Source organism: Elgaria multicarinata, chromosome 23 (genome assembly GCF_023053635.1).
Source record: "Elgaria multicarinata webbii isolate HBS135686 ecotype San Diego chromosome 23, rElgMul1.1.pri, whole genome shotgun sequence".
Classification (NCBI taxonomy): Eukaryota; Metazoa; Chordata; class Lepidosauria; order Squamata; family Anguidae; genus Elgaria; species Elgaria multicarinata.
In genome coordinates, this window is record NC_086193.1 from 3,008,460 (window position 1) to 3,035,088 (window position 26,629).

The 26,629-nt window shown below is 50.2% G+C and overlaps 1 protein-coding gene across 2 annotated transcripts in view; it reads right to left on the bottom strand.

Moving 5' to 3' along the window:
• SHD (Src homology 2 domain containing transforming protein D) overlaps positions 1-26,149 on the bottom strand; it is a 28,408-nt gene extending 2,259 nt beyond the window's left edge. The window contains exons 1-6 of one of the 2 annotated variants that reach the window (XM_063146968.1): positions 25,766-26,149; positions 15,712-15,841; positions 13,624-13,851; positions 9,922-10,005; positions 5,813-5,996; positions 2,435-2,554 (exon numbers count right to left, since the gene is read on the bottom strand). In XM_063146968.1, the coding sequence (XP_063003038.1) occupies positions 2,435-2,554; positions 5,813-5,996; positions 9,922-10,005; positions 13,624-13,851; positions 15,712-15,841; positions 25,766-26,095 (1,076 nt within the window). In that variant the 5' untranslated portion in view covers positions 26,096-26,149. The remainder of the gene's footprint in view (positions 1-2,434; positions 2,555-5,812; positions 5,997-9,921; positions 10,006-13,623; positions 13,852-15,711; positions 15,842-25,765) is intronic. The other variant, XM_063146969.1, reaches the window with a different exon arrangement.
• Positions 26,150-26,629: the final 480 nt, after the last annotated feature.

A 26,629-nucleotide genomic window follows, 5' to 3' on the forward strand; every position in this document is an offset into this window, starting at 1 on the left:
TCCATACGCCCTGAGTCCTTCTCTCCATCCTGAATCTCCCACCATTCACCTTCGTGGGATGACTGATTCGGGGTTCCCGTATTATGAAAGAAGGAGAAACATGTCTCCTCTCCGCTTTGCCTGCTCCAGTGCTTGTGTTGCACACCTCAGTCACGCCCCCCTGACACACCTCTTTTCTAAGCCAAGTTCTTCTATGTCCTGGACATTGTAAATCCCCCTCCAGGGGATTGCAGGACCCCCCCAGGACCAGCCCCTTGATCATTCCGGTTGTCCTTCCCTGCACCTTTCTCCAATTGCACGCCGTCTTCCTTGAGCTGTGCCAACCGGAAATGTACACTGTCTCCCAAGCGCGCCCACCCTGGGATCACAAGGCAGAGCAGGAATCCACGCTGCTGCGCTGGAGGGGGGCAGAGGGTTTTCGTGTTCCGAGTCTGGCAGAGCAGGGAGGAGATTAAAGGCCAAGCCGTGGCTTTTGACAACGCCGCTTCGCGTGATCAAAGCGCCAGAGGCCTCCGAGGGGGAGGGAGGGGAAAGGAGGAAACGGAAGAGCACAGAGCTTTTCGCCATGGGATTATCATTCGGCTGTTGCTTTGCTTTCCTCTCTCCCTGCCGTGGGACACAGATATCCGCCCGGATGGAACAATCGGCTGCATAGAATCATAGAATCATAGAATAGCAGAGTTGGAAGGGGCCTACAAGGCCATCGAGTCCAACCCCCTGCTCAATGCAGTTATCCAACCTAAAGCATCCCCGACAGATGCTTGTCCAGCTGCCTCTTGAAGGCCTCTAGTATGGGAGAGCCCACCACCTCCCTAGGGAACTGATTCTATTGTCGCACTACTCTAACAGTCAGGAAGTTTTTCCTGATGTCCAGCTGGAATCTGGCTTCCTTTAACTTGAGCCCGTTATTCCGTGTCCTGCACTCTGGGAGGATCAAGAAGAGATCCTGGCCCTCCTCTGTGTGACAACCTTTCAAGTATTTGAAGAGTTCTATCATGTCTCCCCTCCATCTTCTCTTCTCCAGGCTAAACATGCCCCATTCTTTCAGTCTCTCTTCATAGGGCTTTGTTTCCAGACCCTTGATCATCCTGGTTGCCCTCCTCTGAACATGCTCCAGCTTGTCTGCGTCCTTCTTGAATTGTGGAGCCCAGAACTGGACGCAATACTCTAGATGAGGCCTAACCAGGGCCGAATAGAGAGGAACCAGGACCTCACGTGATTTGGAAGCTATACTTCTATTAATGCAGCCCAAAACAGCATTTGCCTTTCTTGCAGCCATATCGCACTGTTGGCTCATATTCAGCTTGCAATCTACAACAATTCTAAGATCCTTCTCGTTTGTAGTAGGATTTGTCAGCAGATAAACCTGACGGAGGGTCTGATTTTGAGCTCGAAAGCACGAAAATGCACATTTGGGTCCGATTCGCCCATTGGGGGGGGGTGGAATTTGCACGTTTCCGCAGCTGCGCACTTGCGCAAATGCGAATTTTAACATTGGACCCATCCGAGCCTTCTAGCTCTCTGTTTGAAATCTGGGTTTGAATTCTCTCTGCACTGCTGCCCGGTTTTATTCTGGTCGTGCTCTTATATTGTGGTTTAAATGATGTTGTATTTTATGGCTGAACCGCTCAGAGGGCTTCAGCAATTGGGCGCTACAGAGGTGCGATAAATAAATAAAAAATGCAGGACTCGGGGAAATTTGGGGGGAGGAAACAAAAAACCCCGATTCCGTCAATAAGCAGATGACAGATTGAAAGGCACCTGACATTAGTTTTAACAACTAATTTTAACTTACATTTAAATTTTACTGTTTTAATTCTGTATTTTAATCTTATATCAACTTCTGCTGCGTGGTTTTATCCTGGTTGTGCTTTTTACGCTGTATTTTGTATTTGTGTTTTTAGATGGTTGGTTGTTTTATGATGTTCTTCGTGGTTTTAATTTTTGTGAACCGCCCAGAGAGCTTCGGCTATTGGGCAGTATAAAAATATAATAAATAAATAAATAAAACACAGACGGAATGGATTTCCCAAATTCTGTACATTTCTAGTATGATGGGGCCAAGGTTCTCCAGTAAACTTTGCAGCTAAGCGGAGATTTGCCTTGATGGGGCAGAAGGACGGGTGTCTCACTCCTGAGCCTGTAACTGCTGTACCACGCTGCCCTCTCCCCGGCTCCCATCAGCTGACGCCACCCACACGGAGGGGAACAGGTTTGTGGTCAATGCATGTTGTTTTAAATGTTAGACGGTTTTACGTTTTTGTTTTTAAATGTCGCATATTGGTTTTTAATGTTGTCTTTTTAATCGAATCTTTGTAATCTTTGTAAACCGCCCAGAGAGCTTTGGATATGGGGTGATATATAAATGTAATTAATTAATTAATTAATTAAGAGCAGACACAGTGAGAATGGGGACATATGGAAACCCTCTTACCTGAGCGAGAGCGAGTAGTCATTGTGGCTGGTCTCGCTGTTCCGGACCAAGTAGCTCCCTTCTTTGCACAGGGTGAGGACGGACTCCGCGTCAGCCCTGCTAATTGCCCCGTGAAACCACCTTTGGGGGGGGGGAAACAGAGGCAGATTAGGACACCCCTCGTCCCTTCCACTTCTAAATTTGCAGCCACAGCTCTCACAAAGACATTCCGATATCATAGAATAGTAGAGTTGGAAGGGGCCCCTAAGGCCATCCAGTCCAACCCCCTGCTCAATGCAGGAATCCACCCTAAAGCATCCCTAACAGATGCTTGTCCAGCTGCCTCTTGAAGGCCTTGAGCGTGGGAGAGCCCACCACCTCCCTAGGTCACTGATTCCATTGTCGTACCGCTCTAACAGTCAGGAAGTTTTTCCTGATATCCAGATGGAATCTGGCTTCCTTTAACTTGAGCCCGTTATTCCGTGTCCTGCACTCTGGGAGGATCGAGAAGAGATCCTGGCCCTCCTCCGTGTGACAACCTTTTAAGTATTTGAAGAGTGCTATCATGTCTCCCCTCAATCTCCTCTTCTCCAGGCTAAACATGCCCAGTTCTTTCAGTCTCTCCTCATAGGGCTTTGTTTCCAGACCCCTGATCATCCTGGTTGCCCTCCTCTGAACACGCTCCAGCTTGTCTGCGTCCTTCTTGAATTTATTTATTACATTTCTATTACGCCCAATAACTGATACCCTCTGGGCGGTTCACAACAATTCTAACCATAAAATACAAAGGTACATTATAAAATTATTATTATTATTATTATTAAATAATAATAATAATATTTTTTAAAAGAAAACTTTTATTACCACTATCATTTCAATCCCTCACCCTCCAGGTGGCCAGCGAAATGAAAATATTGTTCCAGGACTGTTTCAAATGGTTGTAATAAAAGTGAGATTCCAGATATTGATCGTGGGAAGGAGGGGCAAGGGAAAATTGATATCTGCTTTCAGTCCCTTGGCTGTCAGTTGCTGTTTTTCTGTGGCTGTAGAAGGACAATTTACTGAAGCCCGTTTATGTGCCGCTATCCCAATAATTGGATCAATCGCGGCTAACGAGAAAAATTACATGGACAAAAAAATAATAATTAAAACATCAGCAGTTTCTAGGGCCCTGACAGTAATTTTTCGAAAGAATTATAATAGTAACGACTTTTGATCAGTCGATAAAAATCATAGAATAATATCCTTCGCGCTTCGCTTGAAAGGGAAAGAAATGCTGGATTGACGTAAAATGATCTTGAAGGGAGGAAAGGAAAGGAACTTCTCGTGCAAGCACTGAGTCATTGCTGACTCTTGGAGGGACGCCAGCTTTCGCTGACGTTTTCTCGGCAGGCCTTATAGCGGGGTGGTTCGCCGTTGCCTTCCCCGGCCGTGATTCCCTTTCTCCCAGCTAACTGGGTACTCATTTTACCAACCTCGGGAGGATGGAAGGCTGAGTCGACCTGAGCCGGCTGCCTGAAACCAGCTTCCGCTGGGATCGAACTCAGGCCGTGGGGAGAGTTTCAGCTGCAGTGCTGAGAAGCATAGGCAAACCCGGGGCAGTTTCTGGCTGATCACCTTTGAACAGCAGCCAAATTGATGGCGGAATTCCACTTCCAAAGAAACGTGGTTTTTGAAAAGTTAAGTTTCTAGTCCTTGAGGTGCTGAGGAGCTTAGGTAAACCCGGGGCAATTTGGGGCTGATCATCTTTGAACAGCCACCACCCCCTTGCTGCCAAATGCAATAACCCCATACTGACTTAAGCCGCAATCGTGCGCGTGTTTAGGCAGAAAAATAAGAGAACGAGAAAGGAGCATTACCACTGAAACCACTGCATGGGAATTAAATCCCTTCTCTTAAAGCCTTGTTTGAGACCTTGGTGCCTGCATCTTTACGGTCCTCAGTATCCTCAAAGCCTCTTTCTCCATTAAATGTCTCCCCGTTGCTGCCCCACATGCCTCGAACCCTTCCAAAGCACCCTAGCTATTCAACGCCCTCTAATGAGGGCTAACAAACTGAGACTCAATCCAGACAAGACGGAGGTGCTGTTAGCGGGTGGTTCATCTGTCCGGCGAGGTGATGTTTGCCCTGTCCTGGACGGGGTTGCACTCTCCTTAAAGGATCGGGTCCGTAGTTTGGGGGTGCTCTTGGATCCAGAACTGTCACTTGAGGCACAGGTGAACTCAGTGGCAAAGAGCACCTTTTATCAGCTTAGGTTGATATACCAACTACGCCCTTATCTGGACAGAGAGAGCTTAGCTACAGTGATCCATGCTCTGATAACCTCTCGTTTGGATTACTGCAATGCGTTATACGTGGGGCTGCCTTTGAAAATGGTCCGGAAGCTTCAGCTGGGACAAAACAGGGCAGCACAGTTACTAACAGGGACTGGCCGGCGAGATCACATCACGCCAGTCCTTTTCCAGCTTCATTGGCTGCCAGTCCAGGTCCGGGCCCAATTCAAAGTGCTGGTATTAACATTTAAAGCCCTAAACGGCTTGGGGCCAGGTTATCTGAAGGAACGCCTCCTTCTGTATGTACCTGCCCAGACCCTAAGGTCATCCTCAGGGGTCCTTCTCCGCGAGCCCCTGCCAAAGGAAGTGAGGCAGGTGGCTACCAGCAGGGCCTTCTCTGCTGTGGCACCCCGGCTGTGGAATGAGCTCCCTAAGGAGGTTCGCTTGGCACCTACATTATATGCTTTTAGACGCCAGGTGAAGACCTTTTTATTCTCCCAGCATTTGAACAGTCTCTAAATACATTTTAACATGGTGTTTTAAATTTGTAATTTTGCACTGCTGCTGTTTTTATCTGGTTGAGCTTTTATATTGCATTTTATATGATGGTTTTATACTGTGAATGTTTTTAATTTTTGTGAACCGCCCAGAGAGCTCCGGCTATTGGGTGGTACAGAAATGTAATAAATAAATAAATAAATAAATAAATAAATAAATAAATAAATAATGATGCTACCCACTCTACCTTACTGCCCTTTATCCCTGAAGCTCCTTGTAGCGCTCCCGCTCCTTTAAATGACTCCACCCGTCTTCCCTTGCTGCCCTTTATACCTGGATTCCCCCTCCCAGCGCCCCACAGAACGGCTCCTTTACATGGCTCTACCCACTCTCCCTCGCTACCCTTTTTTGCCTGGACCTCCCTCTCAAAGGCCCAGAGACCTCCCGCTTCTCGAAATAACCCTGCCTACTCTCCCTTGCTGCCTCTTCTTCCTGGAATTCCCTCCCAGAGAGAGGGGACATAGGGCGTCGGCATACACAAGCCATTTACATGGGTGTTGCGCCTTGCTGGCATCCTGTATTACTCCTTCCTGCCCCACACACCCTGACTGCCCCCTCCATCACTTACGTCTGATTTTCCAGCGGCAGCAAGGGGTCGAAACGTTCAGCCGCAGGAAGGCCGGGGTCGGGGCTCTGCGACCGCACGAACTTGGAGCTCCCTGTCAGGGGCTTCTGTTGACGCCAGCGCTCTTTGTGTGCGGAGGAAGAGGAGGCAGAAGATGTCCGCTCCCAGTCCGGGTTCTCAAATTGCACTGTGGGCACGAGAAAAGGTGAGATGAGAGCAGAAAACTGACTCCTAGCCAGAGATAGGGCGGGACAGGAGAATACAGTGATCAAGGCTACCTCTACTATCAGAGGCAGTAAACTGGGGGACTGTGTGGGAGGGTGCTATTACGCTCATGTCCTGCTTGCAGGCTTCTCACTGGGGTATAAGACCGTAAGAGCCCTGCTGAATCGGACCCAGGGTCCGTCTAGTCCAGCGTTCTGTTCACACAGTGGCCAACCAGCCATCGACTAGGAACCCACAGCCTTCCTCAACCTGGGGCGCTCCAGATGTGTTGGACTACAACTCCCAGGGCTGGGGCATTCTGGGAGATGCAGTCCAACACATCTGGAGCGCCTCAGGTTGAGGAAGGCTGCACCAGAAGAATACAGGTTCAACAGCACCCTCCTGCCCATGTTCCCCGGCAACTGGTGTATATAGGCTTGCTGCCTCTGACATTGAAGGTAGCACATAACCATCAGGGCTAGTAGCCCTTGATCGCCTCCTCCTACAGGAATTTGGCCAAGGCCCTTTTAAAACCATCCCAATTGGCAGCCATCACTACATCTTGTGGAAGTGAGTTCCGCAGTTTAACGCTGCGCTGGGTGAAGAGGTCCTTCCTTGGTTCTGTCCCAAATCTCCCACCAGCCAGCTTCGTGGGATGACCCCGTTGGGTTCTAGTGTCTTGAGAGAGGGAGAAAAATGTTTCTCTGTCCACATTCCCCACGCTGTGCTTAATTTTGTTCACTTCTAACATGCTTCCTCTCACTCGCTTTTCCCCCTAAACTCCACTGCGGAGACAGAATGCTGCAGCAGACAGGTCTTCAGTCAGACCCAGCACAGCTCTGACTTCCGTTTCATTCTTGGTACGGCATTTGGCAAGCCATTATCTCTTAGACTCAGCTTTTCCGACTGCAAAACGGAGCAAATAACACCAGCCTACCTTACAGGGGTGTTGTGAGGCTGCGTGAGAGAGAGCATTTTTGTAAGGCTGTGTGCGAGAGAGAGAGTGCGCGGGGGCTCACCTTATGCCTATATCATGGTCTTTTCAGGGCCAGGTGAAGATGTTATTTTTCCAGGGTTTTTAGCTCTGCAGTTTTTTTAAAAAATCTCACCCGTCCGTTTTTAGATCTTTGCACTGCTTTTGGCTTTCATCTAAATTACTACTCTGTTTTTAAACTGTTGTAAACTTACAGTTCTATATTATGTTTGAATATGTTATTGTATTTTATGGCTTTAAGCTCTGTCTTGGAAATTTCAACTAATGGGTGGCGTAGCTGGACAACCATCTGTCAGGGATGCTTTAGGGCGGATTCCTACATTGAGCAGGGGGTTGGACTCGATGGCCTTGTAGGTCCCTTCCAACTCTGCTATTCTATGATTCTAGAAATGAATAAATAAATAAAACCCCTACCGCCTTGAGGTCTAATAGACCAAACTCCATCCCTCTCTCGCTTTCGGAGAGGAATAAAGAACATCCCTGTTTCATTCTACATGCACTTACCTGGGAGCAAACACCAGTAGAAATAACATTATTCCTATCAAACAGATCTAAAAGCAACTTCTCAGTGACAGAGAAGCGACTGAGATTTTAGTGTACAGCAAAGGATTCTGTTGGAGACTAGACAAAGGCTACTTCTTTGAGAGAAGGTCAGTCAGTGCCTTATTCAGCACCCTTTCAGTCAGAAGACAAAGTCCTCCCATAATCCTTTCAGGCTACAAAATCATGCAAAGGCCCTTGGTCAGTTCCTCCAGGAGGGATGAAACTGACCACACTTATAAATCTTGAGTTGTTGCCAGCTCCTTGCTAAGACAACATCTCCCTATGTTTCTAATAGGAGACCCAGCCAGCAAAATCCCCTCTGAGCTATCCATGGTGCTGATTGCAGCTCTTTAGACAAGAGAGCAGCATTTGCTGGTGTTGCTGTGCCTTACGTTGACTGGACTCTGCCTACCTCATGGTTGGACACAGACCGGATCTCCGTACCCAGATCTGACCCTGTCAAATGACATTAGCCTCCCCCATGAACCTTGTGGAAACACAGAACAGGACACATTCTCACCCTCCTGACATTGCTACAATCGAATTATTCAAATTCATATGAAGCAGGATATTCTCAGGAAGGGTTGGGGACGGAGTACGGGAAATGCACGGGGGCCCAGCGGCGCTTCGAACATGCCAGAGTCACGCATCCACATGCAACCCGGATGCCACAAATGTGACACACACACAGGAACAGTGAAGGAGAGAAGTGAAAAAGAGGATGAGAGTGGGGGGGAGAACAAGAGGAAGAGGAGTACATGAGGAAATAGGTATATGGAATCATAGGGTTAGAAGGGACCTTTGGAGGTCATCTATCCAACCCCTGCTGACAGCAGGCTTCTGCTCCCCTGACCTTCTGCTGAATACATTCGGGAGAGGACACCTACGCTCAAATCCCCAATGTTTAAACTTTGCAGGTGAGGCTAAACCAACCTAACTTAAAATCCATCATTTGGGAAACTGAACATTCTCCGTTTGATTCTCTAAGTCCTCTCTTTCTTTGTTCCGACTTGCGATATCCGTCGCCTGAAATCCAGCCCTTTTTTCCTTCTTGCTGGGTCTGTGCTGCACCTCTGGCTCGGTTTGGATTTGCGAGCCGAATCGGGTTTTTCACGACACCCGGGAACTTTTTCTGTTTCTGTGTGCAAATTGCGTAAACGGAAAGTTCCGCGAATCGCAGCGGCTGTTTGCAAAACCGGCGCAAACGGCAGGCACAGTTCGTGGAAATTAGACAACGTCCAGCCAAAATGTGTGGATTCCTCCAACATCCCTTCTTCTGATAACACCTTAGGCTGCTAGCTGGTACGACGTCACATCTCAATCCCATCCTGAAACAGTTTTGGAAATCAAGACTTCCAATTTAGGAGACATTTCAGGATCGAATTCTCCCTGCATGTACCACAGGTATTTAAAGATCCGCCCACCTTCCCTCCGCACACCTTCAGATGTGTGGGGTCCCTTCTTCCTGTCCGCCCTCCCCAATGGGCCCAGATATAAATGCACACTTCAATCCAGCAATGAGAACATCAACCAAATATCTGCAGGGACTTCTGTATTCTTCATACGAAGAAATAGACAGTCCACAATGTCTCAAACTGGAAAAATTAGTCGAAACAAGGCATTTTAAAACCAACAAACCAATCAGATTGATTTCAAGCCTCAGGTCTTCTCCGGACCCATGAGGACGAGCTTCTTTGAGAAGCAAATGCCGGGATTTTCAGGTTGCCGAATCTCATTCCAACCCCGCCACGTAGACTTTTATGTCTTGTTGTGAGCAGCCACCTCATATTCACACACAGCCGGGGCCACATCTGCCTGCCAATACTATTGACAAGGCTCCGTGCCTTAACGTGCATCAAAGACAGGCAAAATTCAACGGGTGCAGCTTGTGGGCTTAAATCGGCAAGGGGGCGGTTGGACTTCTTTCGGCACAGGGGCTGAATTCTGTTTCTGAAAAGCTTTCGGCACATTACAGTGGTGGGTGGAAGGCGGACTGCCAGGGGGGAAAGGGGCGGAGTCAAAGTATTTTTTAAAAAAATACCAGCATATTGCAGTTGGGACATCTTCCTGCCAGGAGGATTTGAACCTTTTAGGGTGGGGGTGGTGTGGTGGGAAGGCCGCACTGAAGTTGCAGAATTGGGATCTAAATGAACTGGGGCAAACTGATGGGGGAAGTAGCACCTGTTGAATTTCTGCCCGCCGGGTTGAAACCTCGCTCTATAGAGCAAGCTAGAGGCCAGAAACCGCAGCCCCAGAGAGAGTCGAAGTTCTGCCCAAGTAGGAAGAGGGGGAGGAGAGGGTTCGGGGAGGGGGAAGACGGGCTGATGGCAAACCGGGAGAGAGAGGGAGGCGGGTTAAAACAAGACATCACCTTCTGGATCTAAGGGTTCCTCAGTCCCCGTGAGCTGTCCTACAGGCGGTGGCCAGGGCAGAACTTTATTCTCCTTAATGTCTACTGCAGCAGGAGGGGAGGCATCATGGGAGCCGGGGGGGGGGGGGAGGAGAAGGTTGTGGGGAGGGGAGGGGAAGTTCATGAGAAGCAAGAGGAGAGGAGATGAGAAAGGGGGGAAGAAGGGGAAGACAAAACCGACATGGTAAAAAGAAAAGATTTAATGGCAGACAGACGAGGGGAGGCAGGCTACAGACGGTCGTGTTTCCCCAATACCTCCCGCCTTCTTGGGAGGCAATAAAGAGGCCTTCCATGTAATCTGCAACGCTTTATTCAGGCAATGAACTTCTCTTCCCACCTGAAGAGAGTCCAACGTCTAGGAAATTCCTCTGGGCAAAACTATGCAAACTAAGCGAGACGATTGACCTTTCAACAAAAGGGAAAGCCTTTTCCCTAAGCCCCCTTTAACTTCAAGGAGGATTCCTCTGAAGAAGCCTTTGGCAAGAAGCCAGCTGAGTTGATCGCCTCTCGTCCTCTTTTAGCTCCGCCCATTTGAGTCTGCGGCGGACTCTAGGATCAGCCAGCCCTGAAGTGCCCTCCCTGTCTGAAGAATACTGATTTCCCACAGACTGAGTGTTGTTAACGTTTTCAGTGATAAGGTCTGGCGAAGGTTCATCCCCAGATGGTGACGAGCCCGTGAGAATCATCCCACCACCACCACTTCCTGTGTAGGCTGGTACGTTTCTGGCGCTGTCTCGTCTGCTTCAGAATCTGATTCTGACTGATCGCCAGAAACTCCTTCCCCCAGCCTGGCAAACCCAGGAAACACTGCAGAACAGATTAGGCCTGTGAGCTAAGGGTTCCCCACACCTGTTCTAGGCTGAAACAGCTGAACTCACCATTGGGGATTTCTCTCCTAGTCGAACTATGTAGGGGGATGAATTTACCATGAAAAGTCGACCTGGTGCAGTGGTTAGAGCAGTGTCCTCCAATATGGTGCCCTCCAGATGTTTGGGACTGCAAGTCCCATTACCCCCTAGCCAGCACAATCCATCAAGAATGATGGTATTTGGAAAGCAGAAACATTTGGGGGTGCCCCCTTGAGGAAGGGTGGAATGGAAAAATACTGGCCGAGATCAGTGCTTATCAGGGAGAGTCAGTGTGGTGCAGTGGTTAGAGCAGCATTCGCCAACCTTGAGCCTTCTGAATTTATGGGACTGCAACTCCCATCATTCCCAGTTAGCATGGCCGTTGGGAGTTGTAGTCCAACACGTCTCTAGGTCAGAAAAGGCTGGGTTAGCATGCCAGACTAGGCTGAGGCAGGCCCGGGTTCAAATCTCCGCTCAGTTCCTCAGGCCAGTTGCTATCTCGGCCTCCCTCGCAGGGTTGTTGTGAGAGGGGTAGAACCCTGCATGGCACTATGAGCTGCTTTGAAGAACAGCGGGATACAAAATGGAATAAAAATAATAAAACACGGTACTTCCTGTGGAATTCCTTGGGAAGCTGGTCTGCGGCATCCCTCCCAGGGAGAGTTTTGACCAAGACTCTGATCCCAGTTGGAAGAAACAGAGAAAAGGTTTTTTAAAAATCGATTTCCATGAACCCCTGTGGTCGCTGTGTGCCCCAAACCGCAAGTATTTCCCAAAGTCGTGCAACTTTCCCCCCATGGTGGGTAGCGCGAAATTTGCGCTCCACGGCGCCATTTCAAACCGCTTTTTCCCAGAAACGTTTCAGGTGAGAGAGCGCATTTGGGGATTTGGGGACTTTTTCGGGGGCCTACATTTGCGGTAGCAAACGGGGCGTGCTTGACGGTTTCAGGAGCGCCGATGAAATTCCGGTACTCTCTGATTTGCCACCTCTTGAAAGAAATTTGGGGGGTTCGCGTCAGGATTCACGCCACCAAGACCACGAGGAACTGTTCGGTCAGATGGAAGATCTCCCCCGAACCTTCAGTAGCGGCCGCCAATCAGCAGAACCGAAGCTGAGAAACAGCGGGGAGACTCACACGCGAGTCCCAGATGGCCCTGCTGCACCAATTATTTTATTCACTGGCGTTTATGCTTCTCCAAACAACGGTGTGGAGCAGAATCGATCGACTGGCTGTGATAAAGGCAGGAGCAGGCGAAGACGCTGGGAGGGAAAGATAAGTCAGGAGGCAAGATAAAGAACAAGGAGGGATACGTTTGAAGAACGGTCCTGAAAACACAGAGATTGACAGCAGAGTTTAAACGGCTGCGTCTTTCGATTCGGGGGCCGATTGCGGAGGATGGAGAGATTCGGGGTTTTGCAGCGATGCAGCGGCAAATTCGGAAGGGCACATGCTCAGCGTGGCAGTCGCCATCGCCACGTCCCCAAGGAGACGCCCGAAACGCAGGCAGCTGTGTCGATCTTTATCAAGGAACGAGCTGTGGCGGTTTTCATCCCCTCCGGGAGCAGGTCTTTGATAAAGCGACTGGGTCTTAATTAGGGATATAAGACAAATCCGCAATTGAATGAAATGAGTTTCGATTTCTAAGGATGTGACTCGTGGATTCTGGCAGAGAAGGAGCCATTCCCAAGCCGCACGGATTTCGCGGACCTGCGGACCATTTTCTTTTAAATCCCAGGATTTTTACGCTAACGTAGTCATGAAAAAGAATATGTGAAATGGTAATAATAATTTTAAAGAAAACGTTGCTCCAAAGTGCGCATTTCCACCCAAGGCTTAAGCGTGAAAATGCACATTTGCATTTTATCAAGCACGAAGTTGCGCAAATGCGAAGTTGCGCTAATTCGGGAAACTTGGGGGGAGGGAATGGATTCTGCCAGTGAGTGAAGGATGGAACAAAAGGCCCGAGGCAATAGGCGAAATGCAGATGGGACAGATTTTATGAAATCCATCCATCTCCAGTTTTGATTGCCCGCTTGAGAACAAGTGACCCCCAAATACTCGGCATGACAACAAGGAAAAGCAGGTCATTGCTGGAAAAACGCATTTTCTCCCAACTGTTGTGACAACTGAACCTCAGCTCAGAGGGAACAAGGAAGTCTGGAGGCAGAGGGGCAGAAGATAGAATCATAGAATCGCAGAGTTGGAAGGGGCCTATAAGGCCATCAAGTCCAACCCCCTGCTCAGTGCAGGAATCCACCCTAAAGCATCCCTGACAGAGGGTTGTCCAGCTGCCTCTTGAAGGCCTCTAGTTTGAAAGAGCCCACAACCTCCCTAGGTAACTGGTTCCATTGTCATACTGCTCTAACAGTCAGGAAGTTTTTCCTGGTGTCCAGCCAGAATCTGGCTTCCTTTAACTTGAGCCCGTTATTCCGTGTCCTGCACTCTGGGAGGATCGAGAAGAGATCCTGGCCCTCCTCTGTGTGACAACCTTTTAAGGATTTGAAGAGTGGTATCATGTCTCCCCTCAATCTTCTCTTCTCCAGGCTAAACGTGAGCACGAAGGTAATTCTCAGGAAATTTGATTTTACATAACCCGCCATCTCTATGTTTGCTGTGATTTTAAAAATAGTGAGGGCTAGAAACTTGCGTTGCTGCTTTAAAGAAAAAGAAGTTAAATTCTGCATACGAGAACAGGACAGGCTCTGCTGTTCTCTCCCGGCTCCCCAGAGACCGTGACACGTACGCCGCGTTCCGGCAGACACCTGAAGCAGACAGACACAAGGTCCAGCAACCACCGCGGGTAGCACTCGCACCTGCAAATGCCCGAGAGATGTGGTTCTTTTTCCACTCCCAGGGCTGGTCGTACTCGTCAGCCGGCCGCTCATCGTCCTGGGGTAGCCGGCTCTCACGGGGTTTGTCCATGGCCGGGGCTTCCGGGTCCGCCTCGGACGCCTTCTCCTCGTAGGGCGTGTCGTAGAGCTGCAGGCCAATCCGGGATTTTTTCACCCTCCCCTCATCCCAGTCAGTCTTGCGCTGGAAATCTGGAAGCCAAACCAAGAGTTTAAAACATGGAGGGTCATAGAATCATAGAATAGCAGAGTTGGAAGGGGCCTACAAGGCCATCTAGTCCAACCCCCTGCTCAATGCAGGAATCCACCCTAAAGTCTACAACAACAAACAACCACATGCAGAATACTATTATTATTTCATCATCATCATCCCAAATTTTTATCCTGGCTTTCAATAATAATAATAACAACAACAAAGATAACAATAATAATGAAAGCTAGGATAGAAATTTGGGATGAGGATGATGATAAAATAATAGGATTTTGTCCTAGCTTTCACGATGAGGTCACCACACCTAAAAAAGGATATTATAGAGCCGGAAAAAATGCAGAAAAGGGCAACGAAAATGATGAAAGGGCTGGAGCATCTCGCCTAGGAGGGAAGGTTACATCAGCTGGGATTGCTGAGCTTGGGAAAAAGGAGGCTGAGGGGAGACATGATAGAGGTGTACAAAATTATGCAGGGAGACTTTTTCTCCCTCTCTTATAATACTAGGACACCAAGGGGGTCCTCCCATGAAGCTGATGGGTGGGAGATCCAGGACAAATAAAAGGAAGGACTTCTTCACACAGCGCAGAGTTAAATTATGGGACTCACTACCACAAGATGTGGTGATGGCCACCAATCTGGATGGCTTTAAAAGGGGGCTGGATAAATTTCTGGAAGAGAAGGCTATCAAGGGCTACTAGCCCTGATGGTTGTGTGCTATCTCCAGTATTCGAGGCAATAAGCCTGTGTGCACCAGTTGCTGGGGAACATGGGCGGGAAGGTGCTGTTGCACCATGTCCTGCCTTGTTTGTTCCTGGCCAATGGCTGGTTGGCCACTGTGCGAACAGAGTGCTGGACTTGATGGACCCTTGGTCTGATCCAGCAGGGCTCTTCTGATGTTCTCATGTTCTTATGATGATGATGTTGATGAAGAAGAAGACAGCAGGAAAAACTTCCTGACTGTTAGAGCAGTACGACAATGGAATCAGTTACCTAGGGAGGTTGTGGGCTCTCCCACACTAGAGGCCTTCAAGCGGCAGCTGGACAACCATCTGTCAGGGATGCTTTAGGGTGGATTCCTGCATTGAGCAGGGGGTTGGACTCAATGGCCTTATGGCCCCCTCCCAACTCTACTATTCTACGATTGTATGATTTTATTATTCTATGACAAGGAGGAGGCGCTAGAATAAAAATTTGGTGTAATAATGAAAGCTGGGATAAAAATTTGGAATAAAATAAAGAGGAGGAGGAGAGGGAGGAGAAGAAGAAGAAGAAGAAGAAGAAGAAGAAGAAGAAGAAGAAGAAGAAGAAGAAGAAGAAGAAGAAGAAGAAAGAAAGCTAAAGTAAAAATGTGATAAAACATCCGAAGTAGGCAGTATTTGATCTTGGCTCAACAAATCCATGGTGTCCGTTGGAGTGCATTTTCCCTTTTGGTGATGGCTGCCCCCGTCCCATCCCAAACCGGCTGGACATGTGCCCACGAGGGGTTGCCATCTTTTTATTCCCTGCTTTTTTTAATGACTTTTTTGAAAACACACACACACACAATTATTATCCAGAGAGCCGTCTGGCTTCTGAGATTCCCCGTCGCCACGGCTATCACCGTTTCAAGTGTATCTTCCCATCCACAGGGACCAGGGGCTTGGCTTTGGTCGGTTTGGGGGCCAACAGAAGCCGAGAAGTCCTCGTGAGCTGACGTCTGCGCCCGCTGCCATGTTCTGTATTCTTGCGGGAAAGCAGCTACAAGGTGCCCTCTTGTGTTTCCAAAATCCAGTTCTGCAACCCCAAATATCCACCGTTCGGTATCCGGCCCCAATCCCTTCTCAACACATCCCATAACTCACCGGCCACCACTTTTTGAGCATTGTAGGGTTCCATGTAACCGTTGTTTTCCAGGCCGGCCTCTTCCTCCGGGTCTTCTTTCGTCTCCCGGTGGGCGTCAAAAGGATCCGAATATTCACTCTCCCCTGGCGGCTACAGACAAGGAAGCATTTCTGTTTATTCGACATCCCACATCAGGGTCAGCAAAGCTACATCCAATTTAGTAATAAAAAAAAACCCACCACAACTTTACAACTTCTTCTTTCAGCCCTTCCCCTAGCCCCGTGTCACAAAATATAAATCATAGAATCATAGAATAGCAGAGTTGGAAGGGGTCTACAAGGCCATCTAGTCCAACCCCCTGCTCAATGCAGGAATCCACCCTGAATGCCAAGGAACTTGGCTCAATGAAGGTGACGAACAAACGCGAGAGATAAACACAAGGGCCGAGATCGTAGGCGTGCGCAGCACATTTCATTAGGGTGTCCACTCAGGGTGTGTGTTTTTTTTAAAGGCAAACACTTATTGAATACTGAGTCATGTTCAGAGGAGGGCAACCAGGATGATCAGGGGTCTGGAAACAAAGCCCTATGAAGAGAGACTGAAAGAACTGGGCAGGTTTAGCCTGGAGAAGAGAAGATGGAGGGGAGACATGAGAGCACTCTTCAAATACTTAAAAGGTTGTCCCACAGAGGAGGGCCAGGATCTCTTCTCGATCCTCCCAGAGTGCAGGACACGGAATAACGGGCTCAAGTTAAAGGAAGCCAGATTCCGGCTGGACATCAGGAAAAACTTCCTGACTGTTAGAGCAGTACGACAATGGAACCAGTGACCTAGGGAGGTTGTGGGCTCTCCCACACTAGAGGCATTCAAGAGGCAGCTGGACAAGCATCTGTCAGGGATGCTTTAGGGTGGATTCCTGCATTGAGCAGGGGGTTGGACTCAATGGCCTTGTAGGCCACTTCCAACTCTGCTATTCTATGATTCTATGATTCATAAAGGACATTATTTTTATTCAGCTGAAGCTCTCTGGCCCACAATCACCCAGAGAGCCTCATGGGGATTAGAACCCAGGTCTTCTGTATCCAAGACCCATCCCTGAACTCATAGGCAAAGCAGGCACCCTCCAGATGTTTCAGACTAGAAGTCCCATCAGCCCCTGCAAGCATGACCAATGGTCCGGCATGATGGGCATTGTATTCCAAAACATTTGTGAGGTATTACATTGTTTAAAGATAGCATACCAAATGCCTTGCAGTTTCTGCTTCAATTAATCTATCCTTGCTCTAACCACTAGACCACACTGATTCCCTGTGGGAAACAGTGGTCTAGATTCATCCCCTGTGGGGTCCAACTACTCCGCTGTGCCATGAGCAAACTGCCACAGGGTCACGCAAAATGAGTTGAATAAATATCTAAAAGACGCCATGAGTCCAAAGCCGGGGAGGAGGTTGCATGGCAGGTGTCTGAATGATTCCCTGGTCTGGCCGTGCGGCCTTCCTCTCGATTTCTGACAGGGGTAATTCTGGAATGGGCGCCGCATCAGCTGGAGTTAGAGCACTAAATCACCCCGATGCCATCACGTGGCAAAAGATGGCACCCCCAGAAGAGATTAGCTGCCCCTCGGGAAGGAGGTTGCATGGTGCATCTCTGAATGATTCACTGTTCTGGCCATGCAGCCGTCCAACTTTTGCCAGGGGTGCTGGATAATTCTACCTTGGGTGCTGCATCAGGTGAAGCCGGAGTACTGGAGCACTCCCAATGGAACAAAGCGGCAGAAAACCATCCCCACAGAAGAGATTGGCGTCCACTGAGAGAGGAGGTTGCATAGCCTGTCTCTGAACGATCCACTGGTCTGGCTATGCTGCCTTCCAACTGACATTGGCCGTGGTGGGGGCAGGTCATTTTGCCCTGGGTGCCGCATCCCGTGGAACTGGAGCACTGAATCGCTCCCGATACAACGGGGTAGCAGAAAGACGTGCTCTCCTAACGAGATTGCCTGTTGACCCTCTGTGTGAGTCACTGACCCGCTATATCAGGAGTTGCTCAGCCTGATGGCGAACCGCATCCAGAAGAGCGACTCACGCAGGTAACGACAAACCAACCCTCCCCAGGGACCGGCGGCTTCTAAGCCTGGGCGACCCGTCGCCTTTCACCCTCTCAAAGCAAAGCGTTTTGAGTGTTCCAGAGAGACGCGGCCCCTCCAGTTTGGAATAATAATAATAAAAACAAGCCCAGCAGGGGAGTCCTGCTCTCAGGGAGAACGCCGTCACACGCCAAGGGCCCCAGCACGCGCGGCGCCGGATTTAAGGCGCATCGTCGCCAAGTAGCAGCGGGGGGGGGAGCTGGCCACCTCGGCGCTCAAGCGAGGCGGGTGCTGCTTGGCTGATGAGACAGGACAGCATCCCAGCGGGAGGTGCGCCGGGCGCAGGTGCGTCCACCCAGTCCAGTCCCTCTCCGTCAATCCGAAACGACACGCGGTTTCTCCTTGAGTGCCACCACTTTTGATTTTATATCAGTGTCCCGCTCTCTTTCCCATCCCCCCCCCACACACCCCGGCGCGCTCCGCCTTCGCCCTAATTGCTGTTGTCTCCCCTCCGACGGCGCATGAGATGCGCTCAAACAGCCCGCAGAGGAAATGTTTTGAGAGGCCGCATGAAAGCAAAAGAGACGGGAATATGGAAAGCAGCCATCAGACTCTCCACAAAGCAATTACCCTGCTTCTCCCCTTTGGTGCGGGCCAATTGAGTGCCGCGGAACGGGACTCGATTGACAGGTGCGTGCGCGGAGGGGGGGAGACGCATCCCCCCTTCTCTCCTCTCTGCCAATCCACACACCCCCATGCTTTCTCCGCACATTGTTTAGACTGCAAAATGACAGCGATTGTTTTCAGGCACTCATCTCCCCATGCGGGCCTCTCCGGGCGACATCGCAGGGAGACGCGGCGGGTCTCCAACCCGACAAATGAGGAATTCGGTGGACGTCGGTAGCTCGCCCGGAGTCTCACGCCGACTCGACAGGATTTTAAAACGCAGTTGATGGAATCGTACAAAACGAGGCCTGTTGTGGAACAAGCGGAGACGTTCGCCTCCCTAGCTCATAATATTAGAAGCCGGGATCGTCCCACGAAGCTATCAGGACTGATAGAAGGAAGGAGGCCTTCTTCACACAGCACAGAGTTAAACTATGGAACTCACCGCCACAAGATGGTGATCTCTTTCTTGCCCCAGGCCCTGGATGTCGGAGAACTACGCAACGGAACCAAATGGGTTCAGACCTGTACGAATCTGACCCAGAGATTTCGCAGCCCACCGGCTTTCCCGAGCGTCATGGATCCTGCGGATTTGCGAACCGGTTTTGTCACGTTCCGGAATTTTACGCAAGTTTAGTTGTCGCAAAATACACAACGTTTTAAAAATCACTGGCTGAAATGCGCGTTCCCCCTATAAGCGAAAGTATGAAACGTGCATTTGAGGGGGACGTGTGTCTTTTGGGGAGGAATCGCACGTTGGCGGAGGTAGGATTTGTGCATTTGCTTTGTGGGCGAATCTGCGCAAGGGCGAATCTGCGCAAATTCGAAAACATCCGATTCCGCCAATGGCAATCCATGAAACACAGATGGTACAGATGTTGCAAAATCCATCCATCCCAAGTCGATGGATTGTGGGCTTCCAGGAAAAAGTCAAGGAGACCCTCCCCAGTCCAACCCTCCCTCCCTTTCGACAAAGAATTCCTGGCGTACTCCTACAGAGAGGATCAGACATTTCAAAGAGAAGGGCTAAAGACAGGCCACCGAGCGCTTAACAGAGCTTTTTTCTCCGCCAGATCACGTTTCAGGGTTTTTTCTTCCCTCCCCCAATAACCCCCCTCTGCCCTCAGCTCAGGGATACGCTTGCCTAGCTCCGCTATTGAGAATACATTTATCCCCATTTATATGAGGTGTTGCTAATCTATTATCACCGACGAATTAACTGTCAGGAGCAAAGCACACAGGGCCTCTGCCGACAATTTAATTGAAGAAAGGACTCCAGCCTCCTCATAAGATTTTTTTCGGTGGTGGGGGGGGGAAGTTCACGTTATGAAACATGTCCACTTGGGGAAGACGAACCCTTCCATGCAGTTCGTTTCCACTGGCGTAACCGGTTCAACGTTGCGTTCAGTGCGACATCCCAACCCGGGATCCTGGCTTGCCGCCCCCTTCGCAAGCCGGGATCTGTTAACCGGGGTTTGTTCGTGGCTTACGGATCCTGGCTTGTTTGGAGCCGGGATCTTGAGTTGGGACAACACACTAAAACGACACACGGCTTCCAGGCCATAGCTGCTGAACCCTCACCCCCCCACACCCAAATTGATTCAAGACAAAATTAAAAAGGGAGCGAGAAGGTGTGCATCGTGGGTTACAGAGGGCCAAAGTGGTGAAAATTGCAAGCGAATTTGGACACTTTTGGGACTCTGTAGCAGCTACAGGATGCTAAACGAGTCAAATTTAACATGCAAACAAGCTAGTTTTAACACTTCTGGAGTTCTGGAACCACCATGGATACGTTTATAAGAATTATTATTCGTCAACCGGGGGGGGGATTGTTGTCTGGGGGTGAAAATGGCCACAAATCCCCTGAAGTTTCGGAGCCCTGCACTACACAAATAATGTGTGGTTTGTTGAGCTACTTGGGCTAGGAGGACGGGTGTCAAGCAGAACTGAATGAGCTGTGCACACGAGCCCAGAAATCTCCACTCCCCGCATTTCAGCATTCTTATGCTCACAACAACCCTGCGAGGTAGATTAGGCCGAAAGATACAAACCAGGGAGTTTATGAACCAGGCACACACACACACAAACACACACACTCACACTTTGCCACCAGAGCTAGAACAGCTGGCAGCACCACATCCCAGAATCCTCCAGCAGTCAGGTGACACCAGGGAGCCAATCCTATCCCAGAAACTTGGGTCAAATTCGACCTTCCGTGATTGCCCAAGTGGTCCCGCCTCCTTGCCCTGACTCCGCCCTCTTTCTCCCACCCAACCATCACTTGGGGGTTTTCCCAGCTTTTGTGCCGTTTTCCCCCCATTCGAGGAAGTTGAAATACCTCTCGGAAGGCTGAAAAAGCTTTAAGCTGCAATAGGCTGGTCTTTTTAGCCCCGCCCTCTTTTGCCTTTGGCTTCGCCCAAACAGAATTTGGCCTTAAGCTGAAAGAGATCAGACACCCCTGATCTAAAGATCGCCCCCCCCACCCACCGGCCGCCATCAGGCCTGTCCGCCCCACAAACGTGCCGGAATTTGAACCAAGGAATCCCAAATTCCACCGCTCTAGCCGCTACACCGCGCTGCCAATATCGCGACAGCCGTTTGAAAGGGGGGAACGGCAACTCGCGATTCTGGGCGACGCATCCGTTTGAAGAATTTGCTCGGGGATTTCACCCACACACACACGTACACACAGAGCCCTTTTTCGTTCACTGCAATTTTCTCGGTTATTCCTCCCCCAGCTTGTGCACACAAACCACTCTCCGCAGCGGGGTTTATTTAAATTTAGCACCAACCCAAAAAAGAAGAGAAGAAATGTGTCAGAAACACGCAGGCAGAAGGTACAAAGACGAACCTGTGATCTTGTTACCGGGATGTGATGTTCTTTGTCAAACAGCAGCCTCCACCTATCCGGGGGGGGGGGGGGGTTGTGGGGTTAAGGTGTGTGTGCAGAGCTATAACGGAGGGAGGAAGCGCTGAGTGCGAAATCTCTCCGGGGCAATTAGCACCTCCATGTGGATCACTTGTATGCAGCTGACCTGAAAGTGTGCACTTGGGAGAACAAGGAGAAACCAGAAGTGTAGTTTAATTGGCAATTTCTCTGCCTCGCGCATACCGATGTACAACGCCACATCTCTCCTGGGGTCAGACCTGGCCGACGCCGTCGCCTTGATCGCCTTGTCTGAAATGCAACTGTGCTTCGGGAGAGGAAAGCAAGCGGGTTGGGTCCCCCCCCCCCCCGTGCGCACCGATGCGCGACGCAACTCAGTTCGATCCAGGTGTCGTTGTGGGACTGACTGCCAGAGACGAGCCTGGGTGACGTTATTTCGTCAAGCCTTCCCGGTGTAAAAATTGACTTATGGTACATGCGCTAGCGTGAAAGCGCGGCAGTGCGTATCTGCAAGGCCAACTAGGCACAGGTTGAAGTAGCTCCTTGGCTGGGAACATGATTTGCATGCCAAAAAAAAGATGCTCAGATCAACCACTTGCATCTCCATTAAAATAGGGTTTACTCTCAGGAGCGACTCTCCCATTGCGATTCAAAACCCGATCATGAAGCAGTCATCCAAAACAAGGCGACAAACAAAACACGAATAAAACCTCGCTGAACTCAACGGTGCTTACTTCTGACCGAGCATAGGTTCAACATAGAAAACGCCTGCAGTTGAAATGCAGCTGTGAACTTTCTAACGAGAAATGCAAACATCTCGCAAAGGTGAGATGGTTTCAACCGCAAGCACGAAGTAGGGATGCCATCAAAGAAAAGGAAAGACAAATCCAAAGCTTTCTGCTTGGTTATGTCCCTGATTCTCTGACGTTGTGTCTTCCACATGTTTGAGATGCCAACTCCCATGATCCCCAGTTGTGCTGGCTGGGATTTAAGGGAGCCATCTTCTGGAACAATCCTATGCCCCTCAGACAGCATCTGAGGAGCCATGAGAGAATTCTATGAGTGGGGAGGAGGTTTGGAGTTCTGACCACACAGCTAAGAATCAGAACTGCAACCCCCCCTCCCTTTCTCAGCCAGTTGCTCTCCAAGGTTGGGAATACGACCCCAGAGAGAGGGGGAAAGGGGTGTTTCATTGGACAAGGAAGTGAGGAAACTGGAGAGGCCAGGGTATGAGTTATCCAAAGGCCTCTCCAGCCTCCTTCCCTCCAAGATGCTTTCGCTAGATGGGCAAAACAAGCCCATCTAGCAAAAATGCAGGATGGGAAGGCGATCGCTTCCGACGCTCCTCCCGCCCTGCATAGGATGGCCGTAAGCCTCTGATATCAGAGGCCTAAAATCATTGCAATAGGATTGCACCCTAAATCGACCAAACCCTGCTTTGTCACACACTTGAAAGCCTCGTTATCACCGCAGTCACTTACTGAATGCCAACGCTACTCCTACTTGGAGGGGAGGGGAAAGAGTCCTAGAGTTGTGTAGGGGGGACACAGGGGAACTCTATGCCAGGAATGAACGAAAGTCTCCCTCTGCTGTCTTGGAGGCCTGGAAAGCAGAAATCAGAAAGCCGACGGCTTTGGGCTCACTGGATCAATAACCCAGGTTTTGCAGCCCTTACGGAAAGAGGGGCGCCTTTATCCCAACCCAAGAACATTTCCACCCCAACTGCCACCTCCTATCACGCCCACGGCCAAAGCCTCCTTAGCACCCACTCCAGCCCTCTAGACGTGTTGGACTACAACCCCTCCCATCATCCCCAGCCACCGCTGGCTGGGCGGAATGGGGGTTGTAGTCCGAAGATCACCAGGTGGGGAGAAGCCAACCTGCCCTAAACGGACCGCCGATAACACTTCCCCTTCAAAACAACGGACGGCGTTTCAGGACGGTTCACGGACCGATGAAGAGAACGTTTGAATGTCACCAGGGGGGCCCCTGATGCAATAGGACAGTGGTGCCTTGAAGCAGCGGCGACGAGGACGGGAGCGGAAGGCCGGCCGCTGGCAGAGCACTGGTGTTTACCGCCTGCTCGTGCGCACCCAGTTATGCGCTTGCGAAGGAGGGGGAATGCCAAATGCCCCCACCCTATTACAAGATGATCAGCTTGTCTTCCCGATGGCTAGATGCTGCATTCAGGGCCAGATAATCTGATCTGTCTCTCCGGAACTTCTCTCGCTGTTCAGTTTCGGGCTGGCAGGGGGGTGCGTCTCAGTGTACTCCAGACCCAGAGATGAGGATTAAGGTTGATCTCTAGGTGTTTGGTACTCCAGATGTTGAGCACATCAACCTCCAGAAGCCCCGGCCGGCATGGCCAACCATCAGGAACACCTGTTGCTGAAGTCCAAGACGTCTGGAAAACTGATTTCCGGTCCTGCCCCACGTGTGAAGCCTGACACCGCCTTATTTCCTGGTCTGCCGTTTCAAGCCTCAGGAATGTCCCTTCTGGAGCAGGGCAAGGGATTTCCACGTGCCCTTGCGGCCCAGATCCTAAAGACGCTTGCAGACCTGCGGAACCAGGAAGGCTCCAAGCCAAAGGGATCCTGGGAGCTGCAGTTCCACAGAAGGCAAAGATGTAGCTTCGTTTGCTCCGCGGAAGGTGAAGCCGGGCCATTTGGCTACAACTCCCATCATCCCTCGCCATTGGCTCTGTGGGCTAGGACTGATGGGAGTTGGAGGTCCACATGTCTCCAGAGCCAACCTTCGGGCTAAGGACTTAGTCTGAACCCTGACGATCCACAGCCGGGCCCAGTAGAAGTATCAATGATCTAATCCGGTATATCGTAGCTTCGTATGCTCCTATTGAAATCAGCACTTCTTTCAGAACCATGGGGACTAGAATTGTGCTTTATTTTGAGGGCAAAGACCAGAGCTCAGTGGCAGAGGCGGTATTACAGCTTGCATGCGTACCGTAAACGTACCGTAGTACACACACGTTGCTATGCAGAATATCCTGGGTTCAATCACCCGGCGTCTCCAGGTGGGGCTAGGAAAAGACCCCGCCCCATCTAAAAAAACCTAGAGAGCTGTTGGCACTTGGTACTTTACAGGTGTTTTGGACTTCAACTCCCATCGCCCTTGATCATTGGCTGTGCCGCCTGGGGTTGATAGAAGCTGGAGTCCAGCTGGCTTAACCGTTATTTTGGGGGGGTCCCTCAAAGAAGAAAAGATGGGCCATCTCATGTCTTCCAGATGCTCTGGACTACAATTCCAATAAGCCCCAAATCTAGTACCCTCCAGATGCTTTGGACGACATTTCCCATAACCCCTGTCCATTGGCACACACACTCACACACACACACATGCATGAAGGTGGATTCCTGGCTGCATTGAGCAGGGGGTTGGACTTGATGGCCTTGTAGGCCCCTTCCAACTCTGCTATTCTATGATTCTATGATGCTTGAAGGTGGATTCCTGCACTGAGCAGGGGGGTTGGACTCGATGGCCTTGTAGGCCCCTTCCAACTCTGCTATTCTATGATTCTATGATTCTATGAAGCAGGGCTAACTAAGCCTGGCTTTCGAAATAGGTTTGGGGGTTCAGCACAGGGAGAGCCCCAGCTCAAATTAAATTCAGCGCTTGTGGACACCCAAGGACTTTATGAAATCACGATACTTAACATTTCAACAGCGAACGTGCAAACCTCTTTGCGTGCGTGATTAGAGCTGTTTAGCCTTACAACAACCCTGCAAGGCAGGCCAGCCTTATTATCTCCCATATAAGAGAGACAGAGAGAGAAAGAGGCTTGTTTAAAGTTTGTGGCGGTGGCGAGATTTGTAGCCCAGACTCTTAGCTGCTATAGTACATCAGCTCTACAATTCCAAAGTTTTCTGGGCTATTACAATGAGGTCTAGAATCATGAATAAGTCACCACTTCAGCCGCCCATCCTAGGGCCAGTTCCCACCTGTGCAGACCTCACTTGAAGACTGGAGGGTCAAGTGGCATGTCTGAATGAGCCAATGCAGGTTAAAATCTACAAAGGAGACCTTGAACATCACCACTTTTTTTAAAAAAAAATAGTTCACACATTCAAGTGTTCCGGGAACGTGCGGTCAGACCTTTAAACCTACCCTGAAGGTTTAAACTGCCTAGATTTCGTCCGACAGCTCAGCTCCGGGCTTCCAAAATTCAGCATTCATCCTCCCTCCCCCTCCACTCCCCCCCCCACGTCTTTTTCAAAAGTACTTCTGACGTCACAGGGGCTAGAAACTTCAGTGTTAAAACAAACAGTTCAGAACCTCTGGGCTTCCTTAGGACGTACAAAACTGCTCTAAAGGGCCTCTGGGGAACTGCAAAAAAAAAAATGGCATGAATTTTTTGGGGGAGTGCTTATTAAGGGGGGTATTTATCTGCCCGGAGAGGGCTGTACCAGTTGCCGGTACCTACCTGATCCGACGTGGTTAAAACCTCCTCGCCGGCGGTGGCCAAGAGGGCTTTGCTCTTGTTCAGGTCGGAAGCTTCCACTTTGATCAGCCGGTGTTTGGGGGAGCCGTACTTCCCTTCCAAATTGACGCTGGCGGTGACCCCCTTGTTCGGGGACCCTCCGGGATCGGGGTCTGGTTTGCCGTCCCCGTCTTCGTAGGGATCCTCGAAATCCAGGCTCTTCTGCGCCCGGTACGCCTTTAAGATGTCGCTCTCTGTGTAATCTGGCTTGGGGGGCTGAGGAGGAGACCTCCTGCTCCCAAAACTCAAATAATCCTTCAGCCACTTGGCCATCGGTCCCCCTTACCCAACGCCAGGGACGGCCGAGCCGCGGAAACCTCTCGAAAGCACAAGTCCGGGAGAGGGATACAGAGACTCAGACTGCGAGCCGATAATCCTTCATGGGTCAAGGTGATTTATAATCCAAATTAGGAGTCGTCCGTCTTTTCCTTCGCTACACCAGGCGTGAAGGGGGAAAGGGAAACAGAGCGGCGTTACTTTATCCTATAATACGCCCGATTGAAAGCCTTGCTCAGTTCGCTCTGTGTTGTGTACCGTGCGTGTGAGTTCACATGATGCCAGCTCTTGAAATAAATTACTCACAGCCCGGGGTTGGGGTGAAGAGAAAACATCCAGAACTTCACTGGGATTAGCGACTTACACATCAGAAAGGGGCCAGTTCGAATCCCACCTCCACGACCCACTCAAGAGGGCAGATTTAGGGAAGCCATGCGCTGACCTACCCTTGCCGGGCCGTTGTGAGGGATACGGAACTAACAAACCGATCTGGAAATCGCCATGCCAGCTCCCCCACCACCACCTGGTGCC